At 43.1% G+C, this 16,773-nt stretch overlaps 1 protein-coding gene across 1 annotated transcript in view; it reads left to right on the top strand.

Annotated features, from left to right (window-relative positions):
• The window catches only part of DNAI1 (dynein axonemal intermediate chain 1), a 138,397-nt gene that overhangs the window by 65,969 nt on the left and 55,655 nt on the right, over positions 1–16,773 (top strand). The window contains exon 14 of the mRNA XM_071425701.1: positions 16,041–16,130. Coding sequence (XP_071281802.1) covers positions 16,041–16,130 — 90 coding nt within the window. The remainder of the gene's footprint in view (positions 1–16,040; positions 16,131–16,773) is intronic.

Below are 16,773 nucleotides of genomic sequence, written 5' to 3'. Positions count from 1 at the left end.
TGTATTAAGTGCTACTGCATTGTAAATAATGGAAAATTCTAGCCTGTTTTAAATTACACATTTCTGATTGCTTATTACTAATTGGTGAGAATCCAAATCCTCAGAGGGGAATAAGCAGAGAGGAATAAACATGTACATAGACATACGAATGGATATGCATGCAGTGCATTGTAGCTACTACCATCAAAACTCAGGTGTCACAGGATCATAGAACTAGAAATTATCTCCCATGTCAGTGAATTCAGGCCTCTAGCTTTGAATGTAAACACCAGCTTAAAAGGAGTCACCTCCTAAAAAACTGTGTCAAACCTGTCATGTTCTGCTGGGGAAAAAAACCTGTGTGGCATTAACCTGAACTCCTCTTTAATAAAAACAATTCTCAGTCAGTCAGCAAAATCCTCACACTCCCATCATCTCTGAGTAGGCCTACAAAGCAAGTCCCTGAGCAGTGTGTATGTTTTTGAACCAATGGCTCAGTCCCAGGGCTTGGCTCTGGAGGCTAATGAGGTTGGCCCATGTGGAACTACTGGGCTAGACTTTGGCAGCCACAGGAGCTGTGCTCTCTGGGAAGAAGGGACACCTGGCTGGGAAGGGGGGCTCAGTATAGAGCCTCTCCTTTTTCTAGCTTTAATTTTTTTCCTTTCTCCTTTCTTTTAAAAAGTTTATGCTTAGGGTTTATTTACAGCTGACAAGAGTGATTTTTCTCTTACCTTTTTCACTGGGATAGACCAAATATTTTAGGTTTCAACTATTTGGAAGCTCGAGTAGTTCAGAATCAGGAATTGAAAACTGAAACTGTGTCAGGGTTTGTTTCTGTTGTTCAATCTCCTTCCTAAAACACATCTTACTTGACAGATTTGTTTTCACTGTGAGCTTCTATTTTACTTTCACAAAAAGCCAAAAGGATGTTATTTCTGCTGGGATTAGTGCAGAGCCAATCCTGCTGCAGAGGGTTGAAAATAATTTTTTATTTTCCTTGCTCACTATCAGAGTTACTGATGAAATTCCCGTTGCAGAGTGTTGACCCTAGGATCTGCAAATGGAACATTTCTTTTAGTTGTGCTTCAAGCAAATCTTGGCTGTCACAAGCATGCCCGTCTGGACAATGTGGTTTGGAATTGCTGTGGAGACCTCACTGGTTAGAAACACAGCTTTGTTCAGTGTTGATTTACTGAAGCTGATCTGGCCTCCCTGAGGAGCTGATACCATGGAGCTTCAGATGGCATCCTGAGGGAATTATTATCTGCCCTATATTTGTACATGGGAAGAGAAAGGGCTGGTTATTGCAGGCTAATTCTTCACCAAATCCCAGTCAGGTTAGATGTGGTGCTCATGGTTTGGACAAAGAAGTCAAGGCAAGATGGTAATAGCCTGCAAACTGCCAAAGGAAACTAAAAGGAGTGTCAGCTTGCAGAATAGTTTTCCAGGAGAACTTGTGGAAGTCCCATCTCAAGTGTCAACCTGACAAAACACACCTGAAATTGCTCACTGGAGTTTGTCACATAATTGTGTGATCCCTTCTATTTGTCTATTTTCTGTGTTCCAATCTAAGTTCTTAAATAAATCTACACTGAACTTCTGCAGTTTGTGAAGCCATCACTGAATTCTTGTTTTGTTGATAGAAGTAAATGAAAATCCCTTTAAAGTAAGCATAGCCTGCTGTTCTTTATCCCATTCAGTGCTTCCAAACACAGCTCCACAAAGAAAGGTCTTTATGAGAAGCTGACCATACTTTCTGCACTTAGGAGAAAAAAAAAGAAAGGATTTTGTTCATAATCCACTGTCACACCAGCACATTGTTTCATTCTGATGGTGAGCATTCTCCTAAATCTGTCATCGGCAGTCAGACAAACAGATTTTGCTGCTCGCATTGCCTCTGAGATGTTACTGCTTCACATAATATTTTGTTCCTTTGGCTTCAGGCACACAAATTTTTTAATGCAAAGGAAATACAAGAAAAATATAAGACAGAGGGTTGCTATCAAGTTTAGAATAAAGATCAGCTGTATCAGAACAGCCTCAACACCCCTCCTGTTGCCTTCACTAAGAAGCAAAAAATAGATGTTTCCTGAGGAGAGTTCAGTGAAAAAAAATCTCATTCAATTCTGTGATGATAGTGCTAGGGGATAACTCTAGAGGAGAAACAGAAATCTGAAGAAAGGAAAGCAACAGAGACCTGAAGCCAAGGAATCTGAACCCAAGAGAGGGTGAAGAATGTAGCCTGAAAGCAAAATGGAGCACAAACCTAATTGTGAGGGTCATTTAGCATCAAACCTCTTCAGTAATGCAAGACAACTGTGTTTCTCATGTTGGGTCAGTTCAGTGTTTGCACTGAGGACCTTCCTCCTCAGCTCCAGCTTCCTACTACATTTTTTGTGCCACCATCTGTTCCTTGCATACCTGGCCCAGTGCAAACATGACAGAAAGTTGGATTAACTTCTGACATCCCAGAAGTAAAAGAGACCAGAGAAGTCACTCATTCTGCTCTTGCACAGAAGTAGGAAGCAGTAGGAGGAACATCCATGGACCAGAGAACATGCATTTGGGGTCCAGAGATCTCAGTCTGTCCGAGGCTTCCTTGCTGAAAGTCATTTTCACTCCTCCTGCAGTCCTTAGCTGCAGTCCTGCTGCCTACACTGAATTCTGTGTCCAGTAACAGGCTGTTGCAGCAGCAGCTGTCCTGTCTGCTGAGTACCTGACACTGGGCTCCTCACTGCAGCACCGTGAGGCATTTAGTGACTGACTAGCATCAGTTGTGTCCCTGTCCTCTCCTGGAGGGAGCTGGAGGGGAAGGGCTGTGCTTGTTGCCATATGCTTGCTGTAGAAATCAGGGTCAAGATCAGCAGCTTTCTGGTTGTCCTCAGTTGCTGTGAGAGCTCACTATAGGCACAGCCCTAATGGAGGAAATCCTGTCTCCCACAGACTTAACTTCTACCACTTTTTGGAAAGGCTGTGCTGAGCCACAGAAATTCATCTGGAAGCTTTGGGGTCATTTATGTGCGGTAGAAGTGGTGGAAATTGCAAGATAGTCCTGTGGGAGAAATGCTGGATAAAATTTTTGCTGTGTGCTTATACCTTGTCCAAAACTGTTGGACATTTTTTAAGTCACTATAGGTTAGGAGAGGTAAACATCCAAATGCTTATTCCTACATGTCTTTGACAATAAGGAACAAAATCTCTGATAGTTTAACTTAGCATTGTACTTTTTGAGATGGTATCTGTGTCTTCTGGAGATTCAGAAATTATTCATGGTTATTTTTAAATTGCGCCTTGGGCATGGATTCTTTTGGATTAGAAATTGTCTAGCAAAGTGTCCATTGCAGATCATGTAATGTTTGGCTAAAAATGAGCTCTTTTTGCTTTGATGCTGCATTTCCCTCTGTACTTCATTCAGATGCTGAACTTATTTTCTACCTTCTACTCTCATTGTTTCTTGCTAAATAGATTCTTACTCTTACCCTCTTCCCTTTACTTAAGATCCAAAACCATCCTTCTGTAGGTTTTCAGGCTGATTATTTCTTTTCTGGTCTCTCCAAGCAACATACAAGAAACTTTCTTTGCCTGTTAGTTGCACTGGGACTAATTTGTAGATAAAATTTCACTTATAAAATTTAGAGGTCCCTTTAAGCCTTGGGATGTTGGAAAATGTTAGCCTGAGGTTTAAAATACCAGAGAGGTAGTAATGCATTTGTTTGGTTGCTTGGGTCTTTGCATTCTGCTCTGCTGCTTTATAGTGTAGATATAAATACACTGATGGGTCTTAATGGCTCTTATACAGCCTGTGAAACAACAGAATGCTGCTCTGAAAAGGATGAAATAAAAGCAAGGGAATGATAATGGCAGAGTTAGAAGAGGCAAGTTGGGCAGGGATGCTGCAGGCAAGGTCACATTGATACAGAGTGAGATACAGGGAGCTGGGGCTGGCCATGAATCCCACCCTGCTCTCACCTTGATAGCCACAGCTTGATGTCATGTCAGGGCTCTCAGCATCCAGCAGGCCCCAGGAGGGTCTCTCCCCATCCCTGCTGCAATCCACTTGATCCTGTGGTGATGGGAACTGTCTGTCAGGCATATTGCAGTCACTCTCTCTGATGTAGCAACGTCAGGCAGCTTGGGGTTTGGGTGTGAATCTGCCAGCCCTGTGTGTCTGCTTTTCCTGCACACGGAGTGGGAAACGTTATATTTTGTCTTTTGTAAACTGGGAATCTTGCACCATTAGCACAGTCAGAATTGAAACCAAGAGCTGTGAATTGCAGCTGGTGAAATGCCCTGGAGCTTTGTTGGCCTCTGGCATGCTGGCATGCATTGCTCAGCTGCATGCTGTGTCTGACATGGGAACACAGCCACTGACAGGACAAACAGGTGACAGTCTAATGTCTGGTTCCTCCCTCCTCTGTTAACATACCAGCCTAATAAATTCACTGGGTGGTGCTGTGAGGGGAACAAGCACATAGATTCCTGGTGAAACACTGTACAAAACACAGCATCCAAATCCCAGCAGGAAGAAAACAAACTGAAAGTAGGGCCAGCCTTATCCAGTGCTATTTATAACTGAGCTCTGCTTCCTTCAGATAAATCTGAGTCTCTGAAGCATGAGTAATGCTCAGCCTCGGGCTGGGCTTTTGCCCTGCTTCAGTGGCACTCCTATGTCCATGCTCTCTGCTTACTGCTGAGTCCCTTCCACCACCACCACCACATATGCTCTTTAGTAGGAAAGGTTTTGCTACCCTTTTTCTGTACCCCAGATTTGTGGATGGTCTGATGCAGTAGGCCTAATTCCTTGCTCCTCTTGGCTGACCTTGCACCCTTGAGTTCACTTGTGCTGAAGAGATGGAGCCTGGTCCTCTGAACCCCAGGAAGATCTCATCAAGGTGGAGGGCACTTGATCTAGGTGTAGGAGAGGAGTGTTTTTCTAAAGAGCAGTTTTTATGGGACAAAATGTGATATGAGAGTTTATCTTAGACGTTTCCTCATTGCTGTTGAGCTCATCTAGTTGTTTTCCCTCAGCTATCAGGAAGCTTTCTAGGACTTTGGAGGAGAAAACCCTGAGAATGCTTGTAGTAAAACTTGTAAGAAGCCATATGCTGCTAGAAAGAGAGAAATAATTTGCAAAATTATTAGATGGGAAGTTCCTGGTATTGCCTGTAGCCAGAACAGCTATATTCCACCAGATTGGCCCAGTATTTGGTGGTACCCATAAATAAAGTCATCATCCAGCCTCATGCCCATGACAAGGGGGCCTGACAGCTGGAGCAGCTCCACGGCTGCTCCTGGAGCATCGAGGCAGTGCTGGGCTGTGTCTTCTATTCCAGGGTGTTTTGAGATGCTTTTCATTATCATAGGCATTCTGAAAGAATTCTTCCTCCTGCATCTTTGCTTGGTGACATATGATCCTGCCAAGCTGGCTGCCTTGGTTGCTGCCTGATTTCTTTGTAGATGAAGCACCTGACTTTGTTTCAATACCTATTTACTGTTACCAAGCCTGTCAGCCACTCTGACTCTCCTAACTGCTGTGTTCATCATCACAAACGTACAGTGGGTAAAGTAAGGAGACATCTGAGTAAATCCCTGCCTCTGCTACAGATAGGATGGCAGGGAGTCCTGTAGGTCAGAGCTGCTCATTAAAGATGTAAGAGAAATGCAGAAAGCCCAAACTGACTGAGAGACACTGGAATCTTTGAACACTTTGATATTCATCAGATGTCTAAACCATTTCCTCTCTAAGGCAAACACTATAGCCAAATATTTAAATATTACTGACTCACCTCAGAAGGAGTTATTCCTTATAGACCTTACCTCTTCAATGGTTTCTGTCATGGAGGCACGTTTACTTCCTCAGCAAATTGAACTGATCCATTTTGTCTTGTTGCATGATTTAATGGTAAAATGTCAACAAATTTTTCTACAAATGACTAAACAGCACTGAAAACCCTTCTTTGCTTAGCAGCTCCCTTATCTGCAGATTCCTGTCATAGCTGAAACATTTGCATTTAAAAGAAAACCCAGATTTTAAGATAGAAACATTTTTCAATGGATTTATTTTTAAGTAACAAGTAATTTTCATTTATCTCTCCCCATCAGCTTTTACTCACACTGGAAAGACTTGTTTACTATACAAAGCAGTCTCATCTTTTGCAGGGAACAAAACAGTCACAATGTGATTGAACATGACACACAGTAAACATGTGAGAGGTGAGTCTGAATTTAAAATAAAACTGAACTTTCTGGAACTGGGAAACTGTGAACGACAGAAATGAGAAGTGGCAGAGGCCTTGAGTGTCCTCTTCCCGTCATGGCTTCACAGACATTGTGTTATCATTCTTGAAGTATTTTCTTCAAAATGACACAGGGCAGTCTAGCTGTCTTCACCAGTACTAACAGACTGGAGTCATTGCCTCCTGTGTCTTACATGGTACATACTTCTTAATACAAGTGAAAATATTTCTGTGCCACTCCAGCAATATCACTTTGCTGATTCCCTCACCAGCCACTAATGCTTTCCTGCACTACAGTTGCTTATCCAGAAATTCTCTAATTTCTACAATTTTAATGCTTTCTTATTCCTGTCAGCGTCCCTCTGCCCTTGTCTTTATCACCTTATTATATTCAGATTATGTCTCCAGCTTTTCAAGATAACTTGGAGTCCTTATCCTAATGGAATTCATTGTCTTTCAACTGCATCATCTGTAAATGTTCTGTGTATTTTGCAATTCAGTATGCAACTTACTAATGAAAATATTGTATAAAACTGAGCCTGATGCCTTGGAGAGGTTTTCTAGAACAGAGTCTAGACAAAGTTTAAAGAATAAAGCTAAAAAAGTTAAAAGGAACAAGGATCGTCCCTCATGGGAACCATCTAGAGACGTTCTCCCATCTGGTCAAGACATTGCTGTCTAAATTCTTGGGAATTCATTTTCAAGCACTCAGCCACTTTGCAGTAATTTCTTATCTTTCTTCCCTGTGAAGACATCACAGGGAGTATGCCAAAAGCCTTATAAAATTAAAGATAACAAATCTACTCTTTCTTTTAGACTTGTTACCCTGATAAAGAAGGAAATAAATTCTCTTTGACAGGTCTTTTTTTGAGGAGACCATATTCACTGATTCTCATTTTCTTATCCTGTACATATGTACAGATGACTTAATAATTGTTCCAGGTCTCAAAGTTCAGCATTAGGCTGACTCATCCACTGTCCTTTAACCTATCTTTCAAGACAGGTTTGTTTTGTGTTTCCTGGGGGCATTTTTTTCTGTTCCTGTCCCCCAGGACTTCTCTCTTCTAGTTTTTGTAGCTAATTGCTATGAAATTCAGAGATTGCTTCAGCTGCTCCCTTAAGTACCCTAGATGGAATTTCATCAGGCCTTACAGAGTCAGATATACCTGCCTGTGCTCCTTAGAGTTAGTTTTACAGCCTTCTGTTTTACCTGTAGTTCGATGTGGGACCTACCTTCCTTTAAACAATGAATGGATTCTAGGAGGGAGAGGCTCAGATGAGCCTTTCTGGGATATCTGATTTTGTTCTCATGCAGGCATTAGCCTCCTGGCCTAAAAAGTCATTTTTGCCACAAAACAGTCTCCAGCATCCTCCCCATGGAGATATCTCAGGCAGTGGCAGAGGGGTGACCCCAACTTAGGGACTCTTTTTACCGTGAAGTTCCTGGATGTGCAAAGACTCCTGAGTGTGACAGTGGCAGCCCAGCTCTCACCATATGGCAAGCCTGATTCTTCACCTCTGGGATGGTTTCTCCTCTTTTGTTGTGGCTTGATTCACTGTGTTTATACCAGTATTTTTCTAGAGCCCAAGGATGCAGGTGTGGACAGGGACTGTGCTTTCACAGCAGGGTTTCTGAGGAAAAAAAAAATCAAGCAGTAGTACCTTCTACGACATTGTTGACCAAAGCACACCTTTTTAAAAAAATTTTTGAGATCTTTCATTTTTACTAGACATTCCACAGCAGAAATGCTGTCTGTTTCCCAGGTAATAGACAGGAATGCAAGAAGTGCAGATAGAGACCAGCAATCTCTTTTGCTCAGGGTGCATCACAGGACAGGAGCCCTTTATCCTGTACACTGACATGCTGGCTCCAGCATGGGCATGCAGGTGATTCCATGGTGCCCCTCAATGAAGGACCAGCTGGAACCATACTAAGGTTCCTGCCTGCCTGCCCACATTTACCTTTGGCAGGAGCTCCACACCAACAGATAACCAGAGCACAGCTAAATCTTCTCCACAGTCATATTATATGCTCCAAATGCAAGCAGGACCCAGGAGCTCTTTCTTCACCAAATATAGGCTTAGCCAAAGAGTCTGACTGGGCTGCTTTGACCTTTGACCAGGCTGCACTCAGTTATCACAGCCCTTTAAAATCTTCATTACTGCCTTGAGTCAAAATGAGTCATCTGGACTAAGCTCAGTTTTTGCTTTTACCTCAAATAACCATGGTGAGGAATGAAGTTTTCTGTCTTCCTTCCTCCCACCTCTACATAGGATAACTTATAGTGCTGTCTAAGTTGGCACTGTGGAAGGACTCTGGACACTGCACTGTTCCTCACCTCTAAGCCTTGATATGTAAAAACTGATGATGGAGTTACTTTGCTTGTGAGTTAAGTACTCTACTTTCTAGATGGCCAAGTGATTAATTTTGGGGTGTCTCTTGTGACTGATTGCAGGAGAGCAGCCTTGCATTTTGCTTACACTCCTCAGGGTGCCTGGCCTTGGCTTTGCTTGTGGTTACTGGAAGAGGATCCTCTTGGACGTGTTAAGGTCCACTTATTGTGTCAGACATGATAAGCGACAAATGCAGAATAGCTGGCAATGTCCTTGATGGAGGACATTTGGGAACTTTGTTGTAGATGCACTGCTTTGTCTCAGCAGCAAGGAAGGACAAATTATTTGCTTTAGCAAAACAAAAAGTCGGTGGACTCTGGATAAGCTGAGTGTAGAAGCAGACTTTCACACCAGCAGATCCCTTGGCAAACAGCACAGATAAGTGACCCAGAGAGGAGAATAAACAAAAAAATTGTGATTTGTCATTGGCAGGAAAAGAAAGTGAAAGATTTCTTCTCTGCTGGTAATGACTTGATGTTTCAGCTGTTTTGCTGAAAGTTGCTGTCAGGAACCAACAAGAAACACATTTGAGGGTGACAGCAAGAAGAAATAGAACTGCTTCTAAGTTCAAATCAAAAACTCCTGTAAGGTAGTCCAGGAGAATATTTGCGCTAGAGCACAGGGCAAATGAAACTGACTTCGGAAGATGTGGTCTGTGGAGCAATTTATTGTAGATCCTCACTTCAGCATGAGCCCTCAGCATGATGCTGAGGCAGAATAAAAGGCAGGCTAGCTCCAAAATGGATAAAGTGTCCACTACACAGATCAAAGGTGCCCACTGGACTAGCATGCCCAGGTTCAGATGGGTATTCCCAGTTGGAGTTTGGTCTGTCTGACTCTCTCTGCAAGAATCCATCAGGTTTTCATCTGCCAGCTGGTGAGCTGGGCCATTGTGAAATAGATGCAGCCAAACTGCATCCATGAGAGTTTGTGCTCTTGCTAAATCCCAGCACATGTTCAGCTTGTCCACCTCGAGAGAGCCCCAGAGCTCTTTTGGCACTTTGCTTTGGCCCAGGCTTGTGCATTCTGACACAGGAAATGTGGTTTGGACAGCGGGTTTGTGTTTGTGCTTGGCTGCCAGGTCAGGCACAGCAAGAGAGAACTGAGGCTGGTTCCCTTGCTCAAGGAGCAGATGTTTGCCAGTGGGAAGCCTGGAGTAAAAGTCTTTAGCCTGTGTGAATATAAGGAGAAGTGTCCTATCCCACTGCTTACCTTGTGTGACCAAGGTGTGGGCAAAAGAGGGTGGCTGGAAGAGCACAGCAGGGCTGGGAAGCACTTGTGCTTCTCTGGTGCTCACATGGACTTCTGCAAGTCTGTGTCTCTCTTCAGCTAAGGAGGCAGATGAGTGAAATCCCTGAGCTGCTGGGCTGGGCAGAATGAGAGGGGCCTTTACATCTGCATCTACAACACAACAGTGACTTACAAAGAAATGCTCGAGGCACAGAAACAAAGACATGTCTAAAGCTGAGTATTGGGGAAAAGCACAAACATGAATTAATAAAAAGAAGTGAATGTGTTAAGTTAGCTGTTTTTATCCTGGGTCATAAAAGGAAAAGGGAAGCATTTGGAAAGCATCTAAGTAGTTAAAGGAATGAAGAAATAGACTTATTACTAATGCAGGCTTTCAGCTACTACTGAGTGTTATGAATAAGGATGAAATATTTGATGCCGTATTGTTTAATCTTACAGTGAGTGTCTGAGATTGTCTGCTTAATGTAACAAGAGGATAAAAGCACAGGTCAGAATAAAGAAAGAGCATATTAAAGAGTATTTAGATAAGTTCTTGCTCATCAGCAAAATCAGATTAAACATACCCTGGAGCACTTAAAGAAATAACCAGACCAATTTCTTGCCATTATATGCATTTCAGAGAGTTTTTGGGCTACATCTGTCCTGCATTTTAGGCAGAGGCTGGAGTTTATGTGCAAGCCCACTTACAGCACGTGAGCTGAGTGAATACCTTGACTCAGAGGCAGGGTTGGCATGTGCTCTGCAGCATGGATGAGGGGAAGCATGTCTCTGCTGTCCCATATGGACTCACACTCATTTGTGTACCTGTGACATGGGCAGACTGAAGTACGATAACCTACTGTCATCAGTCCCCACACACTTTTCAGTGATGCTCTAGAACCAATATTTGGCTGAAAGGTATCTGCAGGTTCTTTCTTCAAAGGGCCTGTCCTTAAATGCAGGAGGGGAAGTGGCACAGACAGAGTACCAGAGCCCAGAAAACAGTGTCTGGACAATTCACCCAGCTAGAGGCATCCATGGGCAGCCACAGGGGGTTGAAAAGTGTGGGTAATAGCACAGCAGTGCATCAGGCTGCATGCTGGTGCCCTGTAGCACCAGCATGGCCAGGGAAAGGAGGAAAGTGCTCAAAGGGCCGGAAGGAGTGGAAAAATGTCTGGAGGAAAATGATAGGATTGGACCCAGGGAATTACTGGCCAGTCAGACCAATTTCAAAGACTGGAAAAGCACTTGAATAAATGGCAACACTACTGTTAAATGTCTGGCTAATAAGGTGATTTAGAGAAGCTGACATGGATTTGTCCAGAATAGATTATCAAGCCAATTTCTTTTCCTTTTTTTCCACAGAAATGGGCCTCATGAATAAGGCAGAGGCAATCAAGGTTATCATCTCAATCCATCTTGACCTGACTAAAGCTTTTGATCCAGGCTTACACAGTGACATACATATAACCAAAGCAAAGAAATGTGAATTAGGTAAAATGGCCATAAAGAGGCTGCTCAGGTGGCTCAGGCAGTGTGCTCAAAGAGCAGTTATACAGAGCTCACTGTCAGACTCTGAAAGTGCTACAAGTGAGACTCTCCAGCTGTCACTTCTGGTCTTTTTTTGATCAATACTTTCATTAACAACTCAAATTACAGAATAGGGAAGCCCCCCTGGGAGGACAAGGTACTTTGCAGGACATGATTATGTTCAAAATGATCTTGATAAATTGGAAGAAAGGCCCAAAATCAATGTGATGAAATTCAATAAAGACAAGAGCAAATGCTGCATTTAGAGAGGGGAAATTAAATGCACAGATACGAAATAGGAGATGGCTGGTTAGGCAGCAGGGTACCCAAGGGGAAGCATGGCAGATCACCACCAGTGATCAGCAATGGAATACTCTTGTATAAAGATATGTGTCATTCTAATTAATTAGCAAGAATGTAAGAGAGAGGGGTTTGTAACTCAGGGTAGTCCTGTGCCATGTGTTTGCAGCAGCAGAGCCAGGCTGAAGAGGAAGAACAAGAATGGTGAAAGCTTGGGTCCTGAAGACAGGACCTGGAAGCAACAGTTGAGGCAGTTGCTTTGATTTGGAGAGAGGTTAAAAGGGAAGGGAACAGTGGCACAAACTTTTCTTGCCCTTTTGAAGACTGTTACAGAAAGGGGAACAAACTGTTGTTCTTTGCATCCACTGGGGAGATGGTAAGGGGTAATTGGCTTGACTCATGGTGAAGGGAATCTTCTGTATAAGGGCAATTAAGCACAGTTGTATCTACAGGGAGGTTGTTGAGTTTCTGTTGTTGAAGACTTGTGAGAGCAACCTATGTGAATTGTTACCAGTGTCAGGGGAGTGTCTGATTTCACCTCAGAAGAGAATAAATATGCTTTTTGGGTCCCTCCAAACCCTGCATTGCCATGATGGCTTTGCCTAGGAGTCTACTGATAGCCAGGTTGGCACTGGAATGAATTTCTCCTCAGGTCAAAATAGCATGAACTTTCCTCAGCAGCCCAAGGAGATGTTTGCATGCCAAAGTCATTTGAGTGTCTTACTTGGCCAGTTCATGTAAGGGTGAATCGGGGGACAGGGGGGATTGATAATGCCCTTGTCTTTCCTCTTCTCTAGCTGAGGCAGATTTTATTAGTTTTTTTCAGGCCCTAAATGACAAAAAATCTGCCTTATTTCACTTAAGGCAGGTATCAGCAGGGCTGTGGTACTGCAATGCTGACAAAGGCCTCCTTGAAGGATAATTATAGGGAAGGAAAGGGAAAGAATTGCTCATCAGTTAATGTGCATGTGTTGGATGTGGCACCCCATTCTTGAGTTTTGGCAAGCCAAGAGCTAGCCAGATCTGTGTTTGTAGTAGCTGGTGTCTGCACCACACTCCAGACTCCGGGCCAGGGTGGTTTTGACCAATTGTATTGTGTCAGTGCAAGTGACTTACAGCCTGTGTCCCATGAAAACGGATCAAGCATTATTTATTTCATAGGAATGACATCAGAAACATGAGCGTTTTCAAATCAGATTGGATAAATGGTCTAATCTCCTGCTGGACAGGAGCCATTACCAGCTGCCACAGATAAAAATGATAGTATTCTCTTGCTAGAATTAATGGATTATCACCCTGCTAACCTGCTGTACATAGTAATGAACATGAGTTCTTAATATTTATATTTCTGTGTATTAAATAAGGTTTTGAATTGTCTCAACTTCTTTATAAATAAACGAACTTGAAGAAATCAAAAGAAAAAGTGGTAAGCTGTTCTTACAGCAATGAGTTTCACACACTAATTTTGCACTGCAGTAATAGTCAGGTTAAAGATCACTGAAAAAATTGCTTGTTTTTGTTACAGTTCTCATCATGATCAGGGACAGAAAGTGCTTGCTGCTTTTTGCTTGCTTGTCTCCTCTTTGCTGTTTACACACACTTTTCTTTCTCATGTGCTTCTTTACTCTGACTGTATCATAGTTGAACTTTTGATCTAAATAGTTTCACACAGCCAAAATCCTTGGCTGATTATCACATGCTTCAGGGGAAAAATTAACTTCAAGCCACCGTGCAGACAGTTGCTTGGTTTTCTCCTCAAATGCTCCACCCCTCACAGCATGGATACTGCTAATGGTGGGAGGTTGTGCCATGTTGACAAGCCTCTGGGAGCAAGGAAAAGGCCAGTTCTGAGCAGATGCCTGATTTGATTGCAGTATCATGAGGGCTAATTACTCTAATAAGCATTTGTGGGATTCAGAGATCAGGAGGAAAAGGATCACAAACACGATTAAGGTGTCAGAGGTGTTGAATGAAAATTGAAAGGATTAAGTGCCAATTTCTGTTTTCTGAAATTCAAGCTACCATCACTGAAAGCAGCTAATAGTCATCTGAGGGCAGAGCCTGGTGTCCCTGAGAGGCTGTTTTTCAAGCTGCCTACAAAGAGAACCAACTCAAGTACTGTTGACTGCTTTGAATAGAGAAGCAAGAGTACCCCAAGCAATTCAGCCTACTTGATTTTTGGGGCTGGTGGTCCCACCTACCCGGGTAATGGATTAAGAGCTGTGGCACCTAACTAATAGGAGAAAACTTGAATAGATGTCCATCAGAGAGAGGTTATTTGGAGTAGGCAAACCCTGGGGTAAAAACTCTTTGCTTTGGGAATGCTGAAAGGAATTAGCTTGGGAAAATCCCCCATGAGCTCATGACAGCTCTTATGCTGTTTGGTCACCTCTGGACAAGGTTCTTGCAACACTCTGTGTTAGTGTAGACATCAGGACTCAGAAGTTGTGTCTGCACAGAATGGTGGGGATGGACTGCAGCCGCTGAACCTTCATCCATGCATTTACCAGTGGTCTGGTGGTCTGCAAAGTTTTCCCCAAATATTTGGGACAGCAAGCTGGACAGAAAGAACATGAGTTAGAGGAGAACTATGTTGGACATACACATAAAACATCTTACTGTCAGACCATTTTAGAGTGACATTTAAAAAACTTTTGATTCAAAATATGACCTTTTTTCTGTGCTCTGTGTGAGGCAGATTGGACGTCTTTGTAACCAATGTCCCTGAGTTCTGCATTTCTCACCTTGAATTAAAACTTCTCACTACACCAGCTCCTTCATCTGAAGCAGCTGCTGGTGACTATCACTGTCAGCAGTAGCTCATGCTCACAGGGAGATGTTCTTGGAATAGATATACCCAGCACATTTTGTCCACAATGGGTCAGCCTTAGCAATCATTGTCCTGTTGAACCTGCTTTTTAATCATTAATCATTTTATTCTGGGTCATATTGAATTATGGTATTCCTTTAATACCATATAACAGAAGTAGTTCCACACAGAGACTTACAATTTCACCTGTGCAGGGATACTCAAAAGTGTATGCCACTCAAAGCTCTTCAGTTGTGTCTTATAGGTATGAAACTGGCTTTTTGAGGTATTCTCAGATGGATTCCTTTTACATTCTATTTTTCTTTCCTCAGAAAAGGAAGAAAGCGTTCAGTGGAGGGTTAACTACTCTCTGCTGAGTCTCTTGCTTAATTTTCATGCTCCACAGAACTTCACAGTATAAACAATTTTACAAAAGAGAATTAACAGTTTTTCGCAAGGACCTGTCACAGGAATACCCAATCTGTGTAATTAAAGTATTGAGAAGGCTGTTTGTTTTCTGAGCTAGGTATGAGTTACATAAGTGGTCATGGATAGAGTATTTGTTAAGTTCTGGGATGATCAAACTCATTTATCATGTTTATGGGATGATGTTTAGGGAACATTATCTGCTCCACTGCTTGGACAGGAACAGATACACCTTTGAAAAGCTTCTCAGAACCTTCTAAAGTGCTTGTCCCCATCCTGATCTGACAGATGCCAACAGGAGTGTGTGCTGACAGACCCAGTGACAAGTCATTCTTTTCCCTTCAGTCTGATTGAATTCCCAGATCTGAAAATCGAGTGTTCTTAATGCTTTTGGTCTAACTGAAATGTCTCTTCTAAACTGTAAGCCATTTATCTGAGTTCTAATCTCTCCTGCTGAGCTGTCACAGTCGAAAGGCAAATCTCCTTACGAGGCAGACAGATGCTCTGAAGGTGTAGGGAGGATTTCAGATTTAATGGAGAAGTTTTCATCTCCCTGAAACAGAAGTGCCCCAAGGACCTTTGTCACATGTTGCTTGCAAGGTCTTGCCTGCACCCCACACAGGGGCAAAAAGCTAGTTTGAGGTTGTCTGGCTAAAGGGCAGCCATATGGCTCTGCAGTAATGTAATGAGTAATGTAATTAGTCAAATGTGAAAGGCAAGGCTAATGCTTGGGGACCTTGGTGTGGCACCAGTGGTGGTGTTTGGAGATATCTCAGGGGTCTCTGGGATGGTGCTGTGCCAGGGTGTAGAGGTCTGCTGCACAGCTCAGACACCTCATAAGGCCTGTCCTTGATGGCAATGCTCCAGTGGCTGTGGGTGGGTGCAGAGCTTACAAGCAAGGGGCTTTAGTCCTGTGCAGGAGCATCCTGCAGGAAAGGGACTGACCAGAGTGCTCAGGACAGTTCTAAACCTGCTGGTGGAGATAAGTGTTCACACCAGCAAGCCTCCAGGGTGCAAACCAGCTGCTCTTTAGGAAGGATTTCAGAAGACTTTGCTGAGGCCATGGGACTCTGTCCTGCTAATGCTGAATGCCTTGTGCTGACTGGGACTGTCTTCTTCTTTCTTCTTGTTTTAAGGTCAAGTGGCAGAAGGATGACATGGACAGCAATCGCAACTTCTTCTCTGTCTCCTCGGATGGGCGGGTTGTTTCATGGACTTTAGTTAAGGTAAACAGTAGGTGGCAATTTCTTTTCCCAGTGAAATTATAACAAATTGCCTCAAAAGTTCAGTGATTCATTAGTATTATTTTTATTTCTAATGAGCTTGAAAAGAAATGTTCGCAATAGCAGCTGGTGCAGTCACAGCTGGACCTGGGGCTGCACATTAAACTGAAATGAAGCAGGGTCAGCCTACTCATTGTCAGGACCTAACCTTCATCCTGCCTGCACCTGTAGCACCCCATGGGCCTGAAAATGAGAGCTCATTTTCCTGCTTGGCAGCAGCAGGGATTCAACCCTGGTCTTTGTTCTCACACTATCTTTGTCCCAGAAGGGTCAACTAGACACAGAACAGAATAATCTGCTTTTTTTCACAGCTTCCAGATTCTCATCCCCCAAATGCTCCCCTACAGATTGCAATTTGAATTGGGAGACGGTCAATTTAAATTTCTCCCCATGTGGGACAGAGTCAGTAGTACAAAGTTTGCGTTTGCAGTGGGATGGCAGCATGGTATCAGACAGGCAGAGGGCTTCTCCCTGCCATGACATTGCCTACTCCAATACACATCCAATAAAACTTTTTAAAACTAGTTTGCATGCCCTGCCTTTGTTGGCTTTTCTTTTTGGAGTATGTTGAAATATGTTGATAGAA

Source organism: Agelaius tricolor, unplaced genomic scaffold, assembly GCF_023055355.1.
Source record: "Agelaius tricolor isolate 1412-34295 unplaced genomic scaffold, bAgeTri1.0.p SCAF_4, whole genome shotgun sequence".
Classification (NCBI taxonomy): domain Eukaryota; kingdom Metazoa; phylum Chordata; class Aves; order Passeriformes; family Icteridae; genus Agelaius; species Agelaius tricolor.
This window is presented reverse-complemented; position numbering and strand designations above follow the sequence as displayed.